General features: G+C 40.8%; 1 protein-coding gene across 3 annotated transcripts in view; it reads left to right on the top strand.

Annotated features, from left to right (window-relative positions):
* The window catches only part of rnf24 (ring finger protein 24), a 28097-nt gene extending 9113 nt beyond the window's left edge, over positions 1-18984 (top strand). The window contains exons 1-6 of one of the 3 annotated variants that reach the window (XM_047577475.1): positions 857-1746; positions 4002-4151; positions 6996-7038; positions 8408-8449; positions 13310-13389; positions 15085-18984. In XM_047577475.1, the coding sequence (XP_047433431.1) occupies positions 1691-1746; positions 4002-4151; positions 6996-7038; positions 8408-8449; positions 13310-13389; positions 15085-15226 (513 nt within the window). In that variant the 5' untranslated portion in view covers positions 857-1690 and the 3' untranslated portion in view covers positions 15227-18984. Of the gene's footprint in view, positions 1-856; positions 1824-4001; positions 4152-6995; positions 7039-8407; positions 8450-13309; positions 13390-15084 lie in introns of those variants that run through there. The other 2 variants (XM_047577474.1, XM_047577476.1) reach the window with 2 other exon arrangements.
* The last annotated feature ends 371 nt before the right edge of the window (positions 18985-19355 follow it).

The raw sequence follows: 19355 nt of genomic DNA, 5'->3' as shown, positions 1-19355 counted from the left end.
GGTCATAGTGGCGTAGTGCGCTGTCCAAAACCTCCCTCTTGTATTCAAGTACGAGTTTTGACCTGATGATGGCAAATGATCAATTCACATCTTTTTTTATTCTCATTAAACCACATATGGTCTGTGTGGAAGCAAAGGCACGTATTTTGTTTTCTCTGCTCGCTCATTTAGGTTTTCATGCGTCAATTGTACCTTTCTATTTGTGTCTGTAATGATTTTGCTGCAGCACAATAAGAATAACTATGATTGCTTAGCTTCTGCCTGTAGTTTCAGTTCACAATGGTTAGTTTTTTTTTTTATTTTCATCCTTTTTCTGTTCAACGCTTCATATTGGCTCATTTTAAAGTACAGACCTCTGCGTTTGATGATGTGACACCCGGCTTTTTAGGTTATGGAGTTTGTTGACTGCGAGGGCGTTGGATTTCTAAATCACTTGATGTACCCAAGCTCCTCTTGGTCAGCGAATCTTGATACAGCAAAAGTCTGTTGCAGTCTTCTGTATTGGCAATGGCCAGCGTAGTTTAACAACTCAAAGTTACACACTAATAAAAGTCTTAGCAGACAATTCAAACACGTGCCTGTCCTATATAGTTATCATGGGCAATAGACCACGTTGTGTATAGGGTAAAACATCATACTTGTATGAACTCGACAGCATCTGTCTCCATATATTCTACTGTCACTGCCTTCCAGTGGTGCTGCTAGTGTAATTGTTATGTTATGGTGATTGTTCAAAATTTACCCATGAATCTTATCATTTTAATCAGAGAATAGGAAAGAAATATTTCAGCTAATTGACTGAGTGGCCCAGCAGCACCGCACCATGAGATAGATGATCATCCATCATATATGCAGGATGATTCCACTCAAAGTAATTTTGTTTGCTTTGCGATAAAAGGTGGATAGAGAGTAGTTATCGTCTTGTTTGACTGTATTCTTGCTGACAACGTTATGTTCTTGTGATAGAACTGTAGACAGAGTCAGATAAACTGTAAAAGAAAAAAACTAACAAAAACAGGGGAGTTAGTTATTTTTTAAGCTAACAGTTCAGTCCAGTGTTGTCCAAGTCAAGTCAAAGTTTATTTCTAAAGCACTTTTTAAAAGCAACCTTGGTTGAACCAAAGTGCTGTACAGAGGTAAAAATGACGATACACACACCAAATAAACCAGTAATGGAATAAAAATTAGCACAAGTTTAAAAGCAAAAAGAAAAACAATAAAATAATAAAAGAGAAGATGGGCAGTAAAAGATGAAGAATAAAAAGGGAGCAGTGTTTTGAAGACTGAGCGGCTCTAACCTGGAAAGGTGGGTTGTTAGTTGTGGGACTCTAGCTGAGAAGACTCTGTCCCCACGGGTGGAGAGTCTGGACCGAGGCGCTGCCAGGAGCAGCCCGTTTGATGACCCAACAGCCCCGGTCATCGTGTGAGAGTTCAGCAGACAAATCCTATGATGTCGGATATGAAATTCTGAAAATTCCTTCCAGCTGCTTTTCATTGACCTCTGCCCTTACTCAGTTATGTGTAGATGTAGAATGGACATCAGTGTGTTGGACTCGGATTTCTCTAGAAGTGTCTGTGTGCATGCTGCGTTCAGATAAGGAGGGGTAGGTTGTTGTGTGTGCGTTAAAAGAGAGAAACCAAAAGCAGTCCGAGTGGAGAGAGGCTGGAGTTCAGCAAAGAGCCTTTCTGAATGGGGCAAAGAAGGGGTGAGACCCAGACAATCCAACAAGAGGCTCTCAAGGACAAGTAATGGTCCCTTTCCGAGACTTGTGTTGCAGATTTGTTCAGGCTTACCTGCTTTTCAGCATGAAGGCACCGCTTGGGTATGTTTAAGTTGTGTGTTTCATTATGAGGCCAACGCCCACTCTTCTTTTTTTTTTTAAACTAACCAGAGAAGAAGCAGCTTTAAAGTAATTATAGTAATGCAATAACCAGTAGCTGGATTAACAGTAATTCATTTTCTTTTTGGAGTTTAGACTGTTTTGTGTTTCCACTATTTTGTCAACTTATATTTTCTAAAAACATAAATTGACTCGGGGATGTTTAATTTCATTTTATGCCTAGTTAAGATAGACTCAGACTTAAAATGATCCACATAGTCACAGCAGCTTAGTTGCACATAAAAAAAACACAGGTTAAAAGAAATGTGCTTAATAAAATTAGATGCATGTGTTGGAGACTTCAGAATGTGCAAAGAAGGGTTATGTCATTATGTCATTGCACGATTTATTGAAGCTCACATATCAGGTGATTTACGGTTACGTAAGGAGCTGCAATGTGAGTCGCTGTGAGTGCCAGCAAAAATATGGCGCAGCTATGAGCTTAGCATGTCGTGTCCTGGGACATATAGGCATGTCATGTCCGGGAACATATGCGCGTGAAAGGCGACAACCGTTGTTGTTCTTTCTGTTGTCACACCTAAAGCAAACCAGCCGGCGTGACACGACCAATAACAAAGCCAAGTTAAACCGTAACCCTAACAACACAGCAAAGTATACGACTGAAATGCCTAAAATGCCTTAACTTAGGGGTGTGGGTCATTTTATTTGTTCCCTAATTCCAGAACAACTCCGGAGTTTTTCTGTTCCCGTGGGTTTGTCAGCAATTTTCAGAAAACGGCGTAATTGCCGCCCCATTAGTTTTTGAGTGTGATTCCCTCTCATCTGACATTTCATGATGTTGGCCCTGTTCCTCGACTAAAGCTTTATCTCGAGCTGTTCGGTCCCCACCCACCAACGGCACTGTCTCCAAAGACTATTCTGTTGGACGTTCGCATCAGCAACCGCATGTCCTCAACATTTACTTTCAGCGCATGCACAGCAGCCTCGGGCTCAGTCTGCTCTTTTTCCTCGAGAATAGTTTAACCCGCGTCGCCAGCTGACTGTGCTCCCCATCTAGTCAGAGTTTCTATCTTTGTCTTTACGGTGTAAAACCTACAGCTGGTTGCTAAACTGAGCTCAGCAGGTAATGTTAATGTCACATTAGGAAAGTAGAAGGCGAACCTCCGATTCCCTCATCGTGTCGGCCTGTTCTCTGATATCAGGACCCACGTATCTTGCCAACAACGTTTGTAAAGCTAGAAAGAGGTGAGCACATCTCAACCCTGTACCAAACTCTTTTTTTTTTTATGAAGGGGAGACGAGTGGCTCCCATCGCGCCTGCCAATACGTGGCTGAGTAATATTACTGTTTCTGAGAATGAAGTGCATTAAACTGAGAACTGAGAGTTTATGGTGGTTGTTAATGGTCAAAACAAAACCTACAAAACTTTCCACTAGAGGAGTGGACAGGAATTAGGCTGTTTGGGTGGGGGAGGGCACGAGACAGGGTTCCAAATGAGCAGAAGTTATTCCTGTCCTCCCTTCCTCCTCCTTTCCTCCTCCTCCTCCTCCTCCTCCTCCTCCTCCTTCTCCTGGGTAGGCGTGGACATGTCTGGTCGTGTCCTTTTGGTATATTGCGTAAGAGCACTTGATCAGTGGATCCTAGTCGGTGTGGTTTTGCTTCTATGAATCAATTTTTATTGATTATTATTTAGGGCTAATCAGATAATAGGGCCGGATCAAAGCCCCTATAAACACTTAACACCCGTGTGTGTGTAAAAAAAGTAAATAATTAAAAGGATCTTTAAAGGCTTTGGGATGTAAATGAGCCGATGATTCATGAGTAGGACACACAGTACGTTTTCATGGTTGCTGTTACTCAGCTTGCTTTTAGTTTTTGAGGTTTGGGTATCGAACCAAGCAGAAACTTCCACCTTTTCACAGCTTATGTTGACCTGTTACTACATTTCTCTAAGATTATTAAAATGTAATATGTGATAAAGGCTATATTAAAATAAAACTAAACCAAAAGTAGAACCAGACTCTGAAGTGTGTTCCTGTAATATAGGAGGTTACTGCTATGAAGGCTGATGACCCTCACTTTCGGTTTCCCCTGAGTGTCCAGTTTTATTTTTCTTGTTGTGTCAAAGTACTTATGTGTGGCATGTCTCTCTCCATCCAGATTATCCATGAGCTCCGATTTCCCACACTACAGTTTCAGGATGCCAAATATAGGGTTCCAGAACCTCCCTCTCAATATCTACATTGTGGTGTTTGGGACGGCCATCTTTGTCTTCATCCTCAGCCTCCTCTTCTGCTGCTACTTAATAAGGTAAGATCCACGGGCTCTTTGAGTTTGGGATTAGAATGGGATTGAGTATGATTTTGCTTTGCCACATGGGTTTGTGGCCTAAGTGTCATACAGGGGGTTTCATTGTGCAGGCAACAACACGGGGTGCAACACATCAGTTAACGTGGTAACAGTAGAAGATGCAAAAACCAGTTTTCAAAAAGCCTGGAAGCACAAATAAGTATTTATACTTATTTTACAGTCTGTTTAAGAAAACAACTGGTAGAGATGATGTTACCCCACCTTAAATGTACATGTGTGTTTATGCTTCACTTTGTAAGGTTTTATGAAGCCTATCTTAGAAGGACATGATAGAAGAGAACGTTGTGTACTTGTCATGATTACAAAATGCTCATCAGCTCTGCTTATCTGAGGCATAAACATTATAATGAGGGCTGAATGTTAATTCACAATGCATCTTTCAGGTCCTCACACTATTTAACTGTAGCTTCATCTGTATTTGAACATCTCAGTTCATGCAGAGATATGTTACTGAGGGCTGATGTTTGTTAACGTCATAAAGCTAATGGGAACTTCATCTGATAAAGTCTGTAGTGAGCACACTATAAGACGTATACGTACCCTGAATCATATAAATATTACTGTAACCATGTAGCTTCTGACCAACAGACTGTATGACACTTTCCAGCAGCTTTTAGCTGATTCTGGGTGAAAATGCTTTTTTCTTCCTTTTAGAAATGTGTTGTTTTTGTATTTGCTTTGCTAAGAGTTATTACCCAAACGGGCAAAATGTTTCAACAGCACAGTTTGGAGAAGGTTTCTGTGATTCTACAATTGGTGACTTTATTAACTGAATAGAAAATAGAAAAATTGTTATATCATGTTGCCAACGAGAGTTGCTTCTTTACACTATTATGATCATGGCACTGGGCGTCAAAGAAGTCCCCTCCTTTATGCTTAACTATTCTTAATGACATTATGTCATTATTTTCCATAAAGGAAAAAGCAGACATAGTTGTAGTCATTCCATTCACCCTCTTTATAACCCCACTGGTTTAAACTAATTTTCCCAGCTGCTGTTGCCACAGGGGTTCCTCCTGGCAGCAGCCTCCCCGACAGAAATAATGCTTGACATTTTTTATCTAAGACAGTGAGAAGCAGCAGTTACCAAAAAAAATCTCCCCCTGCCATCCTGTCATATGCTATCATGCAGGGCAAATGGTAAGTAGATTAACTACTCCTGTGTTTCTACGATTCCTCGTCTAATTGTAAAGAGACACTTTATGACTTTGATGCCGTACCATGATTCCAGTACTGAAAGACCAGCTTCCCAGATTTGGTTACTAAAGTTAAGAAGAGCGAATTTTGCTCCCTAAGCGGCTTCTAAAGATGCAGTCTCCCAAAGCAGTTCATCTATGTGCACCATCATACTTCTATCCAGGGTCTCCTTACCATATGTTTATGTTAATTTAATATTATTGTCACATCTAAAAAAAAAAAAAATGCCTTGGCAACTTTTAAATCTTCCTAAAACATGCCAACGTAAATGGTGAATTCCAGATGGAAGTACCAACACAATTACATGTTTAGTTTGACATGTGACATTCAAAGAAAGATCGTCGTGCGCACATATCCTAACACAAGGCAGACTCTCACAGAAACACTCAACACACTCTCTCAGTGAGTCTCCAGCCCATACACACATGTGTGAAATATGCAATACACGGTACACACCGAGAAAGAACATGTCCCAGTTCACGAGGACAAGCTGTAGGTTTAACGTCAGTCATCACTGTTTAACATGTAGTGTGCACAAAACAACAAAGAAGTGAGAGGTGCATAAAGGCAGGTAAACAAAAGGCCACTGACTGCAGTGAACACAGGGTGACAGATTAAAGAGAATGGTTTTACAGTTATTCTCCTTATCTACTTTTACACCGGCCTGTGAGAAACACCCATTGTTCACCCGTGACACGCTCTCACTGTCGAGCTCGTCCCCTCAACCCTTGGGAGTCTCTGCACCTTTACCTGCTGACCTCTTTCAAAATGTCAGTTTCTCTCCTAGACTGTGCTGCTTGTTTTACAGATCCCTCTCACTCTGCTGCGAGAGGTTAAGGTTACTTGTAATGGAGGTAAATCTTACAAACCTACGATATTCTCCTACTCTTCTTGCTCATCTTTCTTCCCTGTTTCTGTGTACGTCTCTCAGTACCTAGAATATGTTCTTATCCAGCGCTCTCCCTGTTCTCTCACGGTTCACTGAGTTGTATTGTAACTTTAACTTGTGCTATATTTGTTGGTACTCTCCTTCTAACTTGGAGTTGTGCAAGCATTTGCAGAGTGCCTCATCAGCTCGCGCTAATGTTTTTAATGGCTGAGCCAGTGTATTTTGGGTGATGTTGTGAGTTGATATTTGACCTGATTTTAGTCTGTTTTGACGGGAAACCTTAAGAGTCATATGTTAATATGTAACTTGGCTTACTATTGTGTTATTTATATTTAACCGTCTACTCTACAGACAGTTCAGACTTTCTAATGGTCATTTGGGGTCGAGTGTGGATGAGGCAGAACTCATGCACTGTAGAACATACGTGACCCAAACATTTTTATTTCATAGACGCGTATTGCTCTTTGAGATATGCCGTTTTGTAAAAATCTAGATCCAGTATTTATGCCAAGTTATTATCACATGCTACGTGGATTCAGAATTACCACAGTCATACACTACAGTAGCCTCGTATCCTAAGACAGTTAAATCTCTGTGTATCATTTCTCTTGACTTTTCCAGGATGTTTGTGTAGTTAATCCATGATGAAAAATGCCACTTACTAATCAAAGAGACATTTTGTTTTTACGTCTCTCCAGGTTACGGCACCAGGCGCACAAAGAGCTATATGCATACAAACAAGTAAGAACACGCATGCACATATTGAGCCACCTGTCTTGCACAAATGAAGTGTTATGTGTGGTGTATGGAGTATGTATGGAGTTCAGCTGCTGCATGCTTTCATTTGTGACACACACATATTTGCAGGTTTTTGATAAGCTCATGTGTAAAAATCCTAAGTTGTGCTTGAGCTCAACAGAAGCAACTGGCTCGGGCTGGACAAATTATGTCTGTGCTTTTAGTTGGGGTTAAACATGAGCTAAGTAAGAACAATGAAGAAAGCTAAGAAAGAATTATAAAGGACATAAACACGACTGCCTTTTATGGTGCGTTCCATTTGCCTCGGAGGTCGGAAGTCAGAGAGTTTTATACGTCCCAGCTACAGAAGTCAGACCACTAGAAGTCCCAATATAACTTGGTGGAAACTTGGTTTGTTCAATATTTACATTTTTCGCAATAAAGTAAAACTAAATTTAGGTTTTTTAAGTTCCACAAATTGTAAATCGAACAGACAACTTGAACCAACTCATGGGTTTTTTACTAGAATTATTTGATAAAATCTACAAGTTGACACAGAAAAAAAAAAAATTCAAAAGGTTTTATTGTTTAATGTAAATGTAGAAAAATTGATGGCGATTTGCGCTGCTTTGGTTTCACCAGGCCACTGTTTTTAGCCATTGTTAGTGCGACATGAGCTTGTAGTTCCCTTACAACACATGAAAAAATGAAATTACTCTGTGGCAGCATTTCAAAAATGACTGTCTGTACGACCGATTTAATGCGACAAAAACTAATCAGAAGTGACAATAAACGGGATGTTACAGGAGCCTCTAATGACTGTTTACACACGGGGCGGCCATCTTGGTAATTAAACTCGGAGGGTGTGAGGTTTCTATGACTTTCTGAGAAGAAAATCCAACTTTGGGGAAATTCCAACATCGGAAATTCCGACTTCTGAGTTCTAAGGGAATGCACCATTAGTTACGTAACACGAGCCTGCAAAAACATCTAAACATGTCAAAGTTAAACACGCGCACTTTTACTGGCTTTGCATGGTCGATTTTTTTATGACCGTCACCTCTGTGATTCGTCTCCCTGTGTGTATTTCCATCTACCAGTAAAAACATTAATGCGTCCCTCTCCTCCGCTGGTTATGTAAGAGCATCCAGCTCGTAGTGCGCACACACAAAACAGAGACATCTTTGTGAGCATATGTTTACTGGAAACCAGTAGCTGAGTTACAGTTCACCTTATCATATTCACTCTGTCTGCCTTTTGGTTGCCTGAGGTTTCATTGCGTGGTTTTGAGTTGAGTATTTTATTAGGGATTGGTTTATATAACAGTGTTAACCGTGATTCACCTGTCCTTATCTCTTCTTATGCCTTTTAGGTCATTCAGAAGGAAAAAGTCAAAGAGTTAAATTTGCATGAGGTAAGCATTCATCTCTTTTTGTTCTTCTTGTACTTACAGTCTGGTACAGTCTGTACTTTGATGTCAACCAATTTTTTTTTTTATAGTCAGTGGTTTAGCCATATTTTACCATTTACTTAGGTTACTTAATTCCCTTTTCTGCTTTTGTCCTCTTGACTGTGCAGTCATATGGAAGGTCATAATGTACTAGACCCTCTACTATGAACCTGAAGAAGGACTTAATGTATCATTATGAAAGAGGGAAAGAACACTATGAAATAGGGAAAGAGGACAGGGACAAACAATCCCCACCTCAATGGCAGGTAAGTATGAAGCTGTTAATGGAAATTAATTGCTTCAGTTTCTGGTCAAGCACGTCTCTGATGAGTTTTTACCCACAGAGTTCCCTTTTTAAGTTCCTTAGAACTCAAGAAACTATGCAGATGAGTGTTAAAACATCCGCTTTTATAAACTGTTTTTGGAATTACCGTGACCTGGGTGACTGAGAACCTTCACAGACGTGTCGTTATGAAAATAAGTCTTCATCTTATGCAGTGTGTATCAGTAGTCGACGTACTGTCTGGGCATTGTACTGCACATCTCTAGGTTTTTGAAAACGCGTGCGTATACTTCAGTTTTTCCAACATTTTTTTTTATAGGTGGCGATTTTGTCTTATTTGACAACAGCGATGACATTCACATTTAGTAGTAGCGGTGGTGATTCACCCTCATGTGAAAACTTGAAATCAGCGCCCCTTCCGTTATGACATAATGCTGCATGTCAGCTCAGCTTGGCTGGAAAATTACAGCTGGTAAACACAGTTTAAAGCAGCAGCACTGGCTTCGCTGCGAAGGAATGACAGTCCCCAGCCAAGAGCACCATCCCTTTAACACTGTGGTGCAAATGAACATGTCAACAATAGCATCTTCGTGTGTGCTTTGGCAGAGTTTCTTGTCAGAAGTGCTGGAATTTCCCGCTGTCGCATCAGGCGTCAGGCTCCAATTGTTTATGTTGTTATAAACTAAGAAAAGCATTAGAAAGTGTCATGTGAGTGAAGTCTTTGACAGAATGACCAAGCTGTGTTTGTTTAAGGACAATAATACACACACACACACAAGCCAAGGTGGATGACCTAGTTTTGAAGGCGCCCACAGCAAAGGATCGCCCTGGAGACACAGCCTGTTTTGCATGAATTCAGTCTCAACATTTTAATGGAATATGCTGCATGGGATCAGTTTACGGGTCACGTCAGGTTCAGGTTTGTTTGATGTGTAACTGGACCAGCTCTCCTAGATATTTGTGATCAAAGATATCATTGCAGCTACTATAGATACTCATGTCGCCCAGTATTTACTGATACACCTGCACACATTTGTTCAAGGTTTCTCCTGCTGCAGGAGGCTTCTTCTTATTCTAGTGGCTGAAGATCGTTCTTAGTTACGTACTGTTATTTTATGTTGGGTCTCATACAGAATGAACATTAGGACTTCTTCACTGTGATATTTATGTTGGACAAATATCTTTTATGCCCAGTTTTGTATTTTCATGTATGTATGCAGCATTTCAAGCTGTGCTTTTCATTTGAGTGGTAGTCATTGTCAGTAACTCGTGTTAATAATAAGACAGCAAACTAAGCTCTGTTTTAGAAAAACAAGGGAAAGTTCAGAGGTTTATTAGTAGGATTGTTTCAAATCAGTAAAAATAATCTATGTGTGACGATGATTAAGTAGAAATACTCACAGAAATACTCACATTCATGTTATCGCAGTGTCATGAGTGCTTCTTAGTAGCCAAAATGTAAAGGTGTTGTTTTCCAACCTTTTGTGAAGGAGTTTTAGTTCTTTTCTAAACCAGAATCTTTACAAAACAACAAAGGATATTATCAAAAGTAAATATCTGTAGATGGAGAAATGTGGAGAAATGTGAACCACTTGGTGTTAACTTACTTGTTCTTTACGCAACAGGAAGTAATAAATAAATGCGTGGGCATGATTCAGAATAGATGCAGAAAGAGAGTCTTCTTCCACACTGTTCTGGTCTGTTCTGCTTTTATTCTGCTTTTTCTCAGGTGCTTTTGGGTTTTAATCTGAGTCTTTGTTGTTCCCTCCTCTTCTCTAACTCTTACCATAATCTGACTCTGTTATATTTTAAAGCTCATTTCTGCTTCATGTGTTTCCAGATGCTCCAGTGAAGCAGTAGCCAGTATATTAATCTATTTCTAGATGTAACATAAACTTTACAGGGTTCGTTTACTGGAAGATGAATAAATGGTTACTGTTAAAACTTGGCTAAGGCTGTGAGTGTGACACCAGAGTCAAGCCGCTGATAAAAAGAATCTATTCACTAATTGTATTGTTCTGTGTCCAAACCTCCTCAGGAGAGAAAGCTAAAAGCCTCCATACTGTTTCTTTTTTTCTGTGGTTATCCATCCACCGCCAATAAAACAGAACTGGAGGCTTAAGGAGTGATAGTTGGAGGTTGGACGGCCAAAAAGACAGAGCCAAATTATTTAAACCCTCTACTATGAAACTCTTACCTCCTGGTCGGGTAAAGCTTTGTGGTGGGAATGTTTTCTCACAATCAGAAGTTGCTGTGCACTGTGGTGTCATCATATTGCTCTTGGGAGTCTTGGGAGAGGTTGGTCTTCTTGAAGTTGCCATTTCTTTTATAGTTACACAGAATTTAGTTTCGGTTTGGGTTTCACACTGCTGCCTAGTGGGAGTCACTAGTGGGACCAAGGACGCTATTGTTTCCACTTTCCTTATTGGTGTCCGTATTTTCTACAAGCTAATTATTTGTCTTTTTCACTAACTTGGAATGATCTCACTGTGGCATTTAGCAGAACACTTGTTGTAGGTCTCCCTTGTGCCTCCAAAACAGTTGTGACTCATCAGAGAGTGGACATGGGTTGACCTGTGGTGGGCGTCCCTTGGTGTCTGGTATCAGGATGTTGTTATTGGGGGCCTTTGGGGCCTTTGGGTTGAAGGAAGGGTCCTCTGTGGATCATCTCACAGATACTTGATTTTCTGAGTTGTTCCTAAGTTGTTTTGTAACAGGCTGCATCCTGCTGGTGTCATTGCTGTGGGGTGGGGGTGCCTGGTCTGGTCTAGTTGGGTGGTACAAGTCTAATTAACATCTACATAAATGCCATGTCTACAAGTTTCCCAGAAGAACATTGAATTGTCACAAGATGGTAAATGTCATTTACTCCTTTACTCCTGTAGGTGGTTTTAATGTCGTGACTGATTGCTGTATGTCGTGTTATTTTTGATATGCTGTCATCAGTTGTCTCTCAGCTGACAGCACTGTAAATATTTGACACCGTGCATTACACAAGATGTGCAGTAGCTGCTGTATTCATGTAGCACGTCCTCGGGTTTTCACACATGAGTCAGAGCACAGGGAGGCTCTCCACGGCATAGTATAAATATAATAGCCTCCTACATCACCAAGCAGGCAACAGGGAATCAAAGAGGAGTCCTTGATGAGAGGACTGTCATGTTTGGAGATTGAAGTAAATTGTTGTACTCTGCTACACGTTTGTAGTGAACAGTTAAAAGACAAGATAGTATCTTGGTTCAGTAGCTGATGGTATGTTCAAGTGACTGGCATTTGACATATGTTTGGAGGAGAAACGGAGAAAGAAGGAGTTGTGTGTTTGTATATATCTGGATATACTGCATAACTCGGACCAAGAGGCACATAACAGTCTATACCAGATTTGTAGATACCAAAAACTGCAGTTGGACCCAACATCATCGGTCAACAGCAGCTCTTCAAACTAAATGCCAACACTTGCTGCGTTTCCATTACCCCTAGAAATGTACAAAAACCCAAATATCACAATCAAAAACTGGTAATGGAAACACTAAAACACGTTTACGCTCTCGTGAGGTGGTTTTTCAGATGTATCAATATAACAGTTTATTGCTAAAGTGCAATGGAAACACTTTTTCCACATTTCCCCGTCACCGGCATCACTAGAGGTGACGCAGGGGGTCATGTGACCAGTTCATTTGAAGTCCATCATACTCAAGTTTCGCATGGCGAGAATTTGAGAGTTTTATGGGATATGAAGAGACTTCGCAAGAGTTACAGCTCATTTGAAAAACACCTTTCTATGGAAACACTTACAAAGCCCAATTGTACTTAATCGAAATTTCAGAAACATCGCTTTTATTTTGTGAAAAAGTGTAATGGAAACGCAGCTACAGAGAAAAAGAGAGTTCACAAGCGTTCACCCAGTTTTCATCAAACAGACGATTCCACAAAAGAGAGAAACCCATAATTTGATCTCCTGCTCACATTTCACTTTGAAAATGTCACACCCAGACAAACTGATGCTAACTAATGCGTGGTAGTGTTGTCATGCTGGTTGACTGTGCGTTTAAAACAAACATCCACTACTGGTCCTCCAGGAATTCTTCATTCAGCCCAAAAGAAAACACGTATCTTCTCTTCTGTGTCCATAGTGTGAATCTCCATATGTGCCAATATTCCTGTTGTGTCTGAGCGTCTTGTAAATATTTCAACATTTCTTACTGTTTGGAAACAAAAGCTGAAAAACTTTGCCTTCTAAGTTGAATTGGGGAGAAAACCCAGGAATGGTTACTGGCCACTAACCTAACAGGTCCCCAGTGTGAGCTAACTCAGAGTTATATAACATCAGATAGTTGATCACTCGCTGCTCCCTTGTTTTCGTGTTTCGACTCTTTTGCAGATGTTTGTCTTTTCCCATGCGAACTTGACCTTTGATATTTGGATTTTTTATTTTATTTCAAATCTGCCAACTCAAAGCTCAAGTTAAATCTGAAAGGACAATGGACATATTCAAAGTTTTGGACTGAACGCATCTCTGTAACTCGGCCTCTGTCTTTCAGATATGTGCAGTGTGCTTGGAGGAGTTCAAACAGAAAGACGAGCTGGGGATTTGTCCATGCAAACACGCCTTTCATAGGAAGTGAGTATGAGATTCATTGGCACACAAGGACACACACACAAGGACACACACACACACACACACCACATAAATCAGTGCTGATTTCCTTAACAAAATAGGCGTATTTTCATATGTCCTCATCTGGACTTAAGTGTAAGCCGACTGTGAGCGGATGCACAACAATGAACACAACTCATTGTTAAGCTGATGTATAGGCGGAGTGTGAGTGTGCACGGCAACAATAATAAATGCTTCATAATTACATGAATTCTAAGTGTGTGTGTGTGTGACATGATGGATTGCTTGAGCCAAGTTTGTCCCACTCCTCCCCCCTCAGCCCTCCCGTTTCAGTTGTTTATAGCGTCAGCAAACCACCTCCCTTGGCCTAGTTTTTTTTTTTCTCCCCCCTCCAGTTGCGGCATGAGTGGAGACCTTTCACCGAATCCTCTGTATATACACTGCTTTTAGTGTGTGCCAGCACAAGTGTGCAGTTTCACGCACAAAGCAAATGTCACATAAATTATTTATTTCGGGGTCAGTCGTAGGCAAAACCTGTTGTTTCTGAGGTGAAATCGACGAAGAATTGAAAACAAGAGAAATTCTTAGAGAGTTTTAAGGGACTTTCTTTTTTTTTTTAGGTCTGGAAATACAAAAAAAAATAAACAAAGCGTCAACGCTGAACAGCTCTAGTGCTCCATCTGTGTTTGCACGGGAGCATTGAAGAACAGGTGTGAGCTGTCAGTCACCTGCAACACGCAGTCACTGAGGCAAAGTTTACAAAAGTGAAAAAGTGCTTTTTAGAACGGATGACTTGTTTGATGCATTTATTGTCCATTTTACCCTCATCAGATGATCCACGATTCTGAGCTTTACTAAATCAATAATATCAGAATATTTACAATTTGGCTTTAAGAACTGAACTGAAACAAGTGTGAGATTTTACAAAGGTCATTTGCTGCATTTCTATTACCCATAGAAAAAAAAAAAATATCGCAATAAATAACTGGTAATGGAAACACCTACATTTTGAAAAATCAGATATCTCAGACATTTCTAAAACGTGTCGATGTAACGGTTCAAAAGTGCAGTGGAAACACTTTTTCCGCATTTCCCACTGGAGATGACGCAAGGGGGTCATGTGACCAGTTAATTTGAAGTCCATCTTCCTCAAAGTGAAGACGAGACTTAACGAGAGTTACAGCTCGTTCCCAAAACACTTTCCAGTGGGAACGCGTACAAAGCGCTGATGTGCCATTGTCCTTTAAAGACGTGGGTTAGCGTGCTATGCAGTACTGCAGTACTGTATGCAGTCACCACGGTGATAGCAGGCTCGGAGAATCAGGGGGACGTCACTGGTGGGTTTACAGACAGAAGAGTTAGCTCTTAGCGGCGTAGTGTAACAACACTGATCTCAAAAGCTGTATAAAGGAAACGAGAATAGTCATAGTCAAAGTGTTTGCTCGCCCCATCCATACAGTAGTTCTATTTTAAGTCTGTCTTGTTTCACTCAGGGACATTTGGGCTGGATATAATACATGAGGGTTGCTTAGGTAACCAGAGCCTTGAATGTCCACTATAAACTCATCACACCACTTCGCCATCAACACTATATATGCGGACGCAACTTCACATTCTGCTCTAGACTCACTCATCAGCGTCTTCCTTGCATAATGAAAATGTGTTTGTTTGTTTTGTTGTTTTTTTTCTTGCTCTCAGGTGCCTCATTAAGTGGTTGGAGGTGAGGAAAGTGTGCCCGCTGTGCAACATGCCCGTCTTGCAGCTGGCCCAGCAGGCCGGCAGCACGGACCCCCCTGTGCCAATACAGCAGCCGCTGCCCGGCATCGAGAACCTGGTGTAGCAGACTCCAAACCCCCCTGTCACAGTACACTACAGACACACACAAACACACACCCCGACACCCATGCTCTCTCACCTGTACAGGTACACCTTGGTATGAGTCTGTTGGTGACAGACCGGAGAAACTGGAGCTGCTGCACAAGACGTTCACGACAACCCGTGAACGTGCAGCCATCGTCACCTCTCTTATCTTTGCATTTGTTCACAAAAAAAGGATTTTCTGACTGATAATCAGCTGTTTTCATGTTTTTTTTTTTTTTTTCCTTTTTCTTTACACGGACAATGAAGAAGCGTTACCTTCTCAACCGAGAAATTATCATTACCTTTTTTCACAACCAAAGCACTTTCCTGGGGACACCAGCGAACGACTAGGAGGAGGGAAACTCAAAAGCCAAGAACTACAACACACTAAAAAAATAAAGACGTTTTTCTTTTCTTTTCTTTCTTTTTGTTAACAAGCACTTTATGAGAAGTTAAACCTTAATTGCTTGTGGATCTTAGTCCCAGGGTCATATTTTATATTTTTATCATTAACATTTATTTCTGTGTACATTACATGAGGAACGTGGGTTTTCATTTTTAAATTGGTAATATCTCAAAGGGACAGATTTTATGTCTGACTAAATGTGAAAGGTTGGAGTGTGTTGAAACTCGGAACAACAACACACTTCGTACAAAACCTATGGAATCCGTTCACTCATCACCGTTTGTTCTTAATTATATTGTGACTGTTGTTATCCATCATTATTTTTTTTTTTACTATTATTATTTTTAATACCGAACGGCGATGCAGTGAACAAATTGTGGTGTCAAAACAACGTCCAGAGCTATTACACAGGCAATAATCAAGAAAAACCGTTCAGCAGCAGAAAATTTAAATTCAAAGTAACGACTGTGATGACGTCCACCGGTGTCGGTGAGTGTAGCGCGACGCTTCACGCGCACAACTATTGTAAAGAACAAACCTGTAATTAGGCAGAGATCCTCTAACATGACGAGATGTTCCAGTTTTACTTTGCTCTTCTGCTGCTTTGTGTTTTTTTTTTTTGTTTGTTTTTTTTTAAATCAAAGCTGGGCTGTGTGAATGTTACGGTGGTTTGCTTCAGGTTAACACATTTAACAAACAACAACAACAACAACAAAAAATAACAGCTTAAACTAGCACCACGTATCGTGCAAAAAAGAGACTAATAATTTGCGTTAGACACGGATCAGAAGTGAACTTTTACTTAAACTGTGCTCCATCCACACTTACTAACCCTAACTCTGCGGATTATTTTTTACTATTTTATTTTATTTATTATAAATTGTTGGTACAGCTGCACAGAGATAACCGGTTGACGGACTGACACCCACAACGCAAGCACTCATGCCCTCAGCATGTCATCAGCATATCTTTTGGTCAACACACACACACACACATGCATGCATGCACATAGGGAGCCCCCCTCTCCCCCTCCAACCCCTCCCCAAAAAGCGACAGTGGTCAGCAGGTTGTAATGAAACAGCGTTTTCATTCAAACAGAGGGTAGCTGAGCGTTTCGGCTGCAGGGTTCTGGTGCTTTCGCCTCTGCGTCTCCCTCTTTCTGTACGGTACAGGGCGCTTTTGTTTCACGCCGCACATACAGTAAATCTGAGCCCTGCTTTTGTGGATATTTTTTTGTCCTCACCTGCTGTTTAGCTGCATTTAGTGCATTTATTGTAGGGATGGGGGAGGAGGTGGAGGAGGCTGTGCTTCCCAGTGATGGGCTGTGAGAAGTTTAACTGTCACACATGATCTTTAGAAGCGCAGTCTGATTCAAATGGATCAAACAACAGAGCGGCCACACACACTTCTGCCCTCATCCATTTGACATCTGCAGCTGGAAGTAATGGAAATTTATAAATTCTGATTCATGTCAAGTCAAATTTCCATTCCGCAAACGTTCACGCAGCTCATTTGTGAACGACGGTTCCCCTTTCTTCTCCTCTCAGCCCTGAGCCGATCAGTGCAGGTCCCCGGCACGCAGGTGGCTTTTAAAAAGTGACAATGGCTTTTAGCCCCGTACGGCTGAAAAGCTTTGTTACTCTGACCTGTGCGCTCTGAATGTTTCATCCCTGTTGAATGTCTGCCCACACACACACTGACGCCCTTTGTGGTGCGGTCACAGAATAATGCAGCTAGGAGGGAAAAAAAAAAAAAAAAAAAAAACGTCATGAGAGCAAAAGCGGGGTCTCTCTGTCTCTGTCCTGCCTTTTAGCTGTTACCTGGCGCCTGGTGACGAACGCAGCACTTTGCTGCCGTCAATAAGAAAACCATTAACGCTGGCCCCAAATTAGCCTTATTTGAACAACAACGAAGCAAACGGTTAAAATAAAAATAGAAAGTTTTGGTTTTATGTTGAACAAAATAAACACGAGAGCCCTTTTCATTCTGTTAAGAGATTTAAAGCATTTGGTACCTTCTAAGTCTTAGGTTATGAAGGGGCCTCTGACGATGCGACGTTACGAGAACCAAAGTCCTTCACGGTATTATCCCCAAACCTTCAGTCTATAAGTCACAACAGTGGTCAACAACGAGCTGCTGCTAACAAGTCTTAAAGCTTTGTTCCTGCTAACAGGTTTGTCTTTGAATGTATGGTTTACGAGAGGAAGAAAAGATTTAATGTGAACGCATGCTGTTTCGGAGGGTCAAGTGGCCACTGATATCACCCCTGTTACATGTATGTAGACCGTAGTATCGTTACTAGTGTATTTATACATGAGGTGCACATGATAATGCTTCTTGATATTAACTAAATGGCAGCTGACCCTTCCTGCCATCTGGCTATCTTAAGTGTTGTGTTTGATTGTAAACACGTTTAGCCTTTCCACCTGTCCCTCCTGTCCCTCCTTGTCCCTCCTGTCCCCCCTGTCCCTCCCGTGTGCCGTCCCGATTCCCGCCGAAGACAAAGTGCCACCTGAAGAGGAAACGTTGAGAATCTAAGTCGTAGCCAAACGAGAAAGAAAAGAATGTCCCGAAAATAGGAGAGATGAGAGGGAGAGACTCTGTGAGGCCAAAAAAAAAAAAAAAAAAAAAGGATGGAAATGGAGCCAGAAGTGAATGAAGTGATGAACGTCTTCCTACGACTGAAATCACCATTGACGTCACTGTGGCTTCTGAGCCGACTCTAAAAATAAACAAGACTGTATCAGATGAAAGAGGAGCACGGCTTCAAAAAATTGACTGATGCTCAAAAATGAAATCCTCCTCACAGGATATGACAAAAGAAACAAAAAAGCAAAAAAAAAAAGAGCCTTTCCCTCGTAGATGAGGGTTTCATGATATTTCCGAGGTTGGTTTTTAGCAACCAGACCATTAAGATGTGTCCTCTCTATCACTGCCTCCGTGTACTTACCTCCTGTTTGTATGGTGTCTTATTTATTCCTCTGTAGCTCTCGTGGTGCCCCGTCGTCTCTCAAATAACTTCCTCCCTCTTCGTCCAAAACAAACACACCCTCTACCTGCACACCCCGTTTTTTTGTTAACACTGATTACGTTTGTGGACTTTCACAGACATTGTTTGTAAAACTAAGAATTCTGCAGCAGAATATTTTTGGAGACAATTTGCTGTACAGTATTTGTAAGCTCTATTTTTGTATATTGCTATTTTGAAAGAAAATAATATGCTTTTTTTTTCTTTTCTTGTTTTTGCTAATTTCATGTTTATTCATTTTAAGAAAGTTTTGCATGTGACTGACTTGAACTGTAAATAAAATTTCCAGGTTTTGGAAAGATTATAGTGTTTGTTGTTGTCTTTCAGTTAAATAAAAGGAAAAGGCTAATCATGTTAGTGAGTACAGACACCATTTAAAGAAAAATATATTTATCACTATATAAAACAAGATGCTTGATTACTCATGTATGTGACACACTTAATGTTGTACATTTTTAACTTGTCCTATATGGGTTGTTTTTGTTCTGTTTTTTTTACTTAAAGCCAGTTTTGCTTGGGTTACTTATAATAACCTTCAATTAGATTATTTAGAAGGAAAAAGAAATAGCTTGTTTTCGTCCTGTTGACTGGAGGCTTCTGGAAAAAATAGCGTAACACCACCACCTTGTGGTGAAATGGTGTAATTGTAAACGATCCATCCCCACGGCTGCATTT

Source organism: Mugil cephalus, chromosome 2, assembly GCF_022458985.1.
Source record: "Mugil cephalus isolate CIBA_MC_2020 chromosome 2, CIBA_Mcephalus_1.1, whole genome shotgun sequence".
Classification (NCBI taxonomy): Eukaryota; Metazoa; Chordata; class Actinopteri; order Mugiliformes; family Mugilidae; genus Mugil; species Mugil cephalus.
This window is presented reverse-complemented; position numbering and strand designations above follow the sequence as displayed.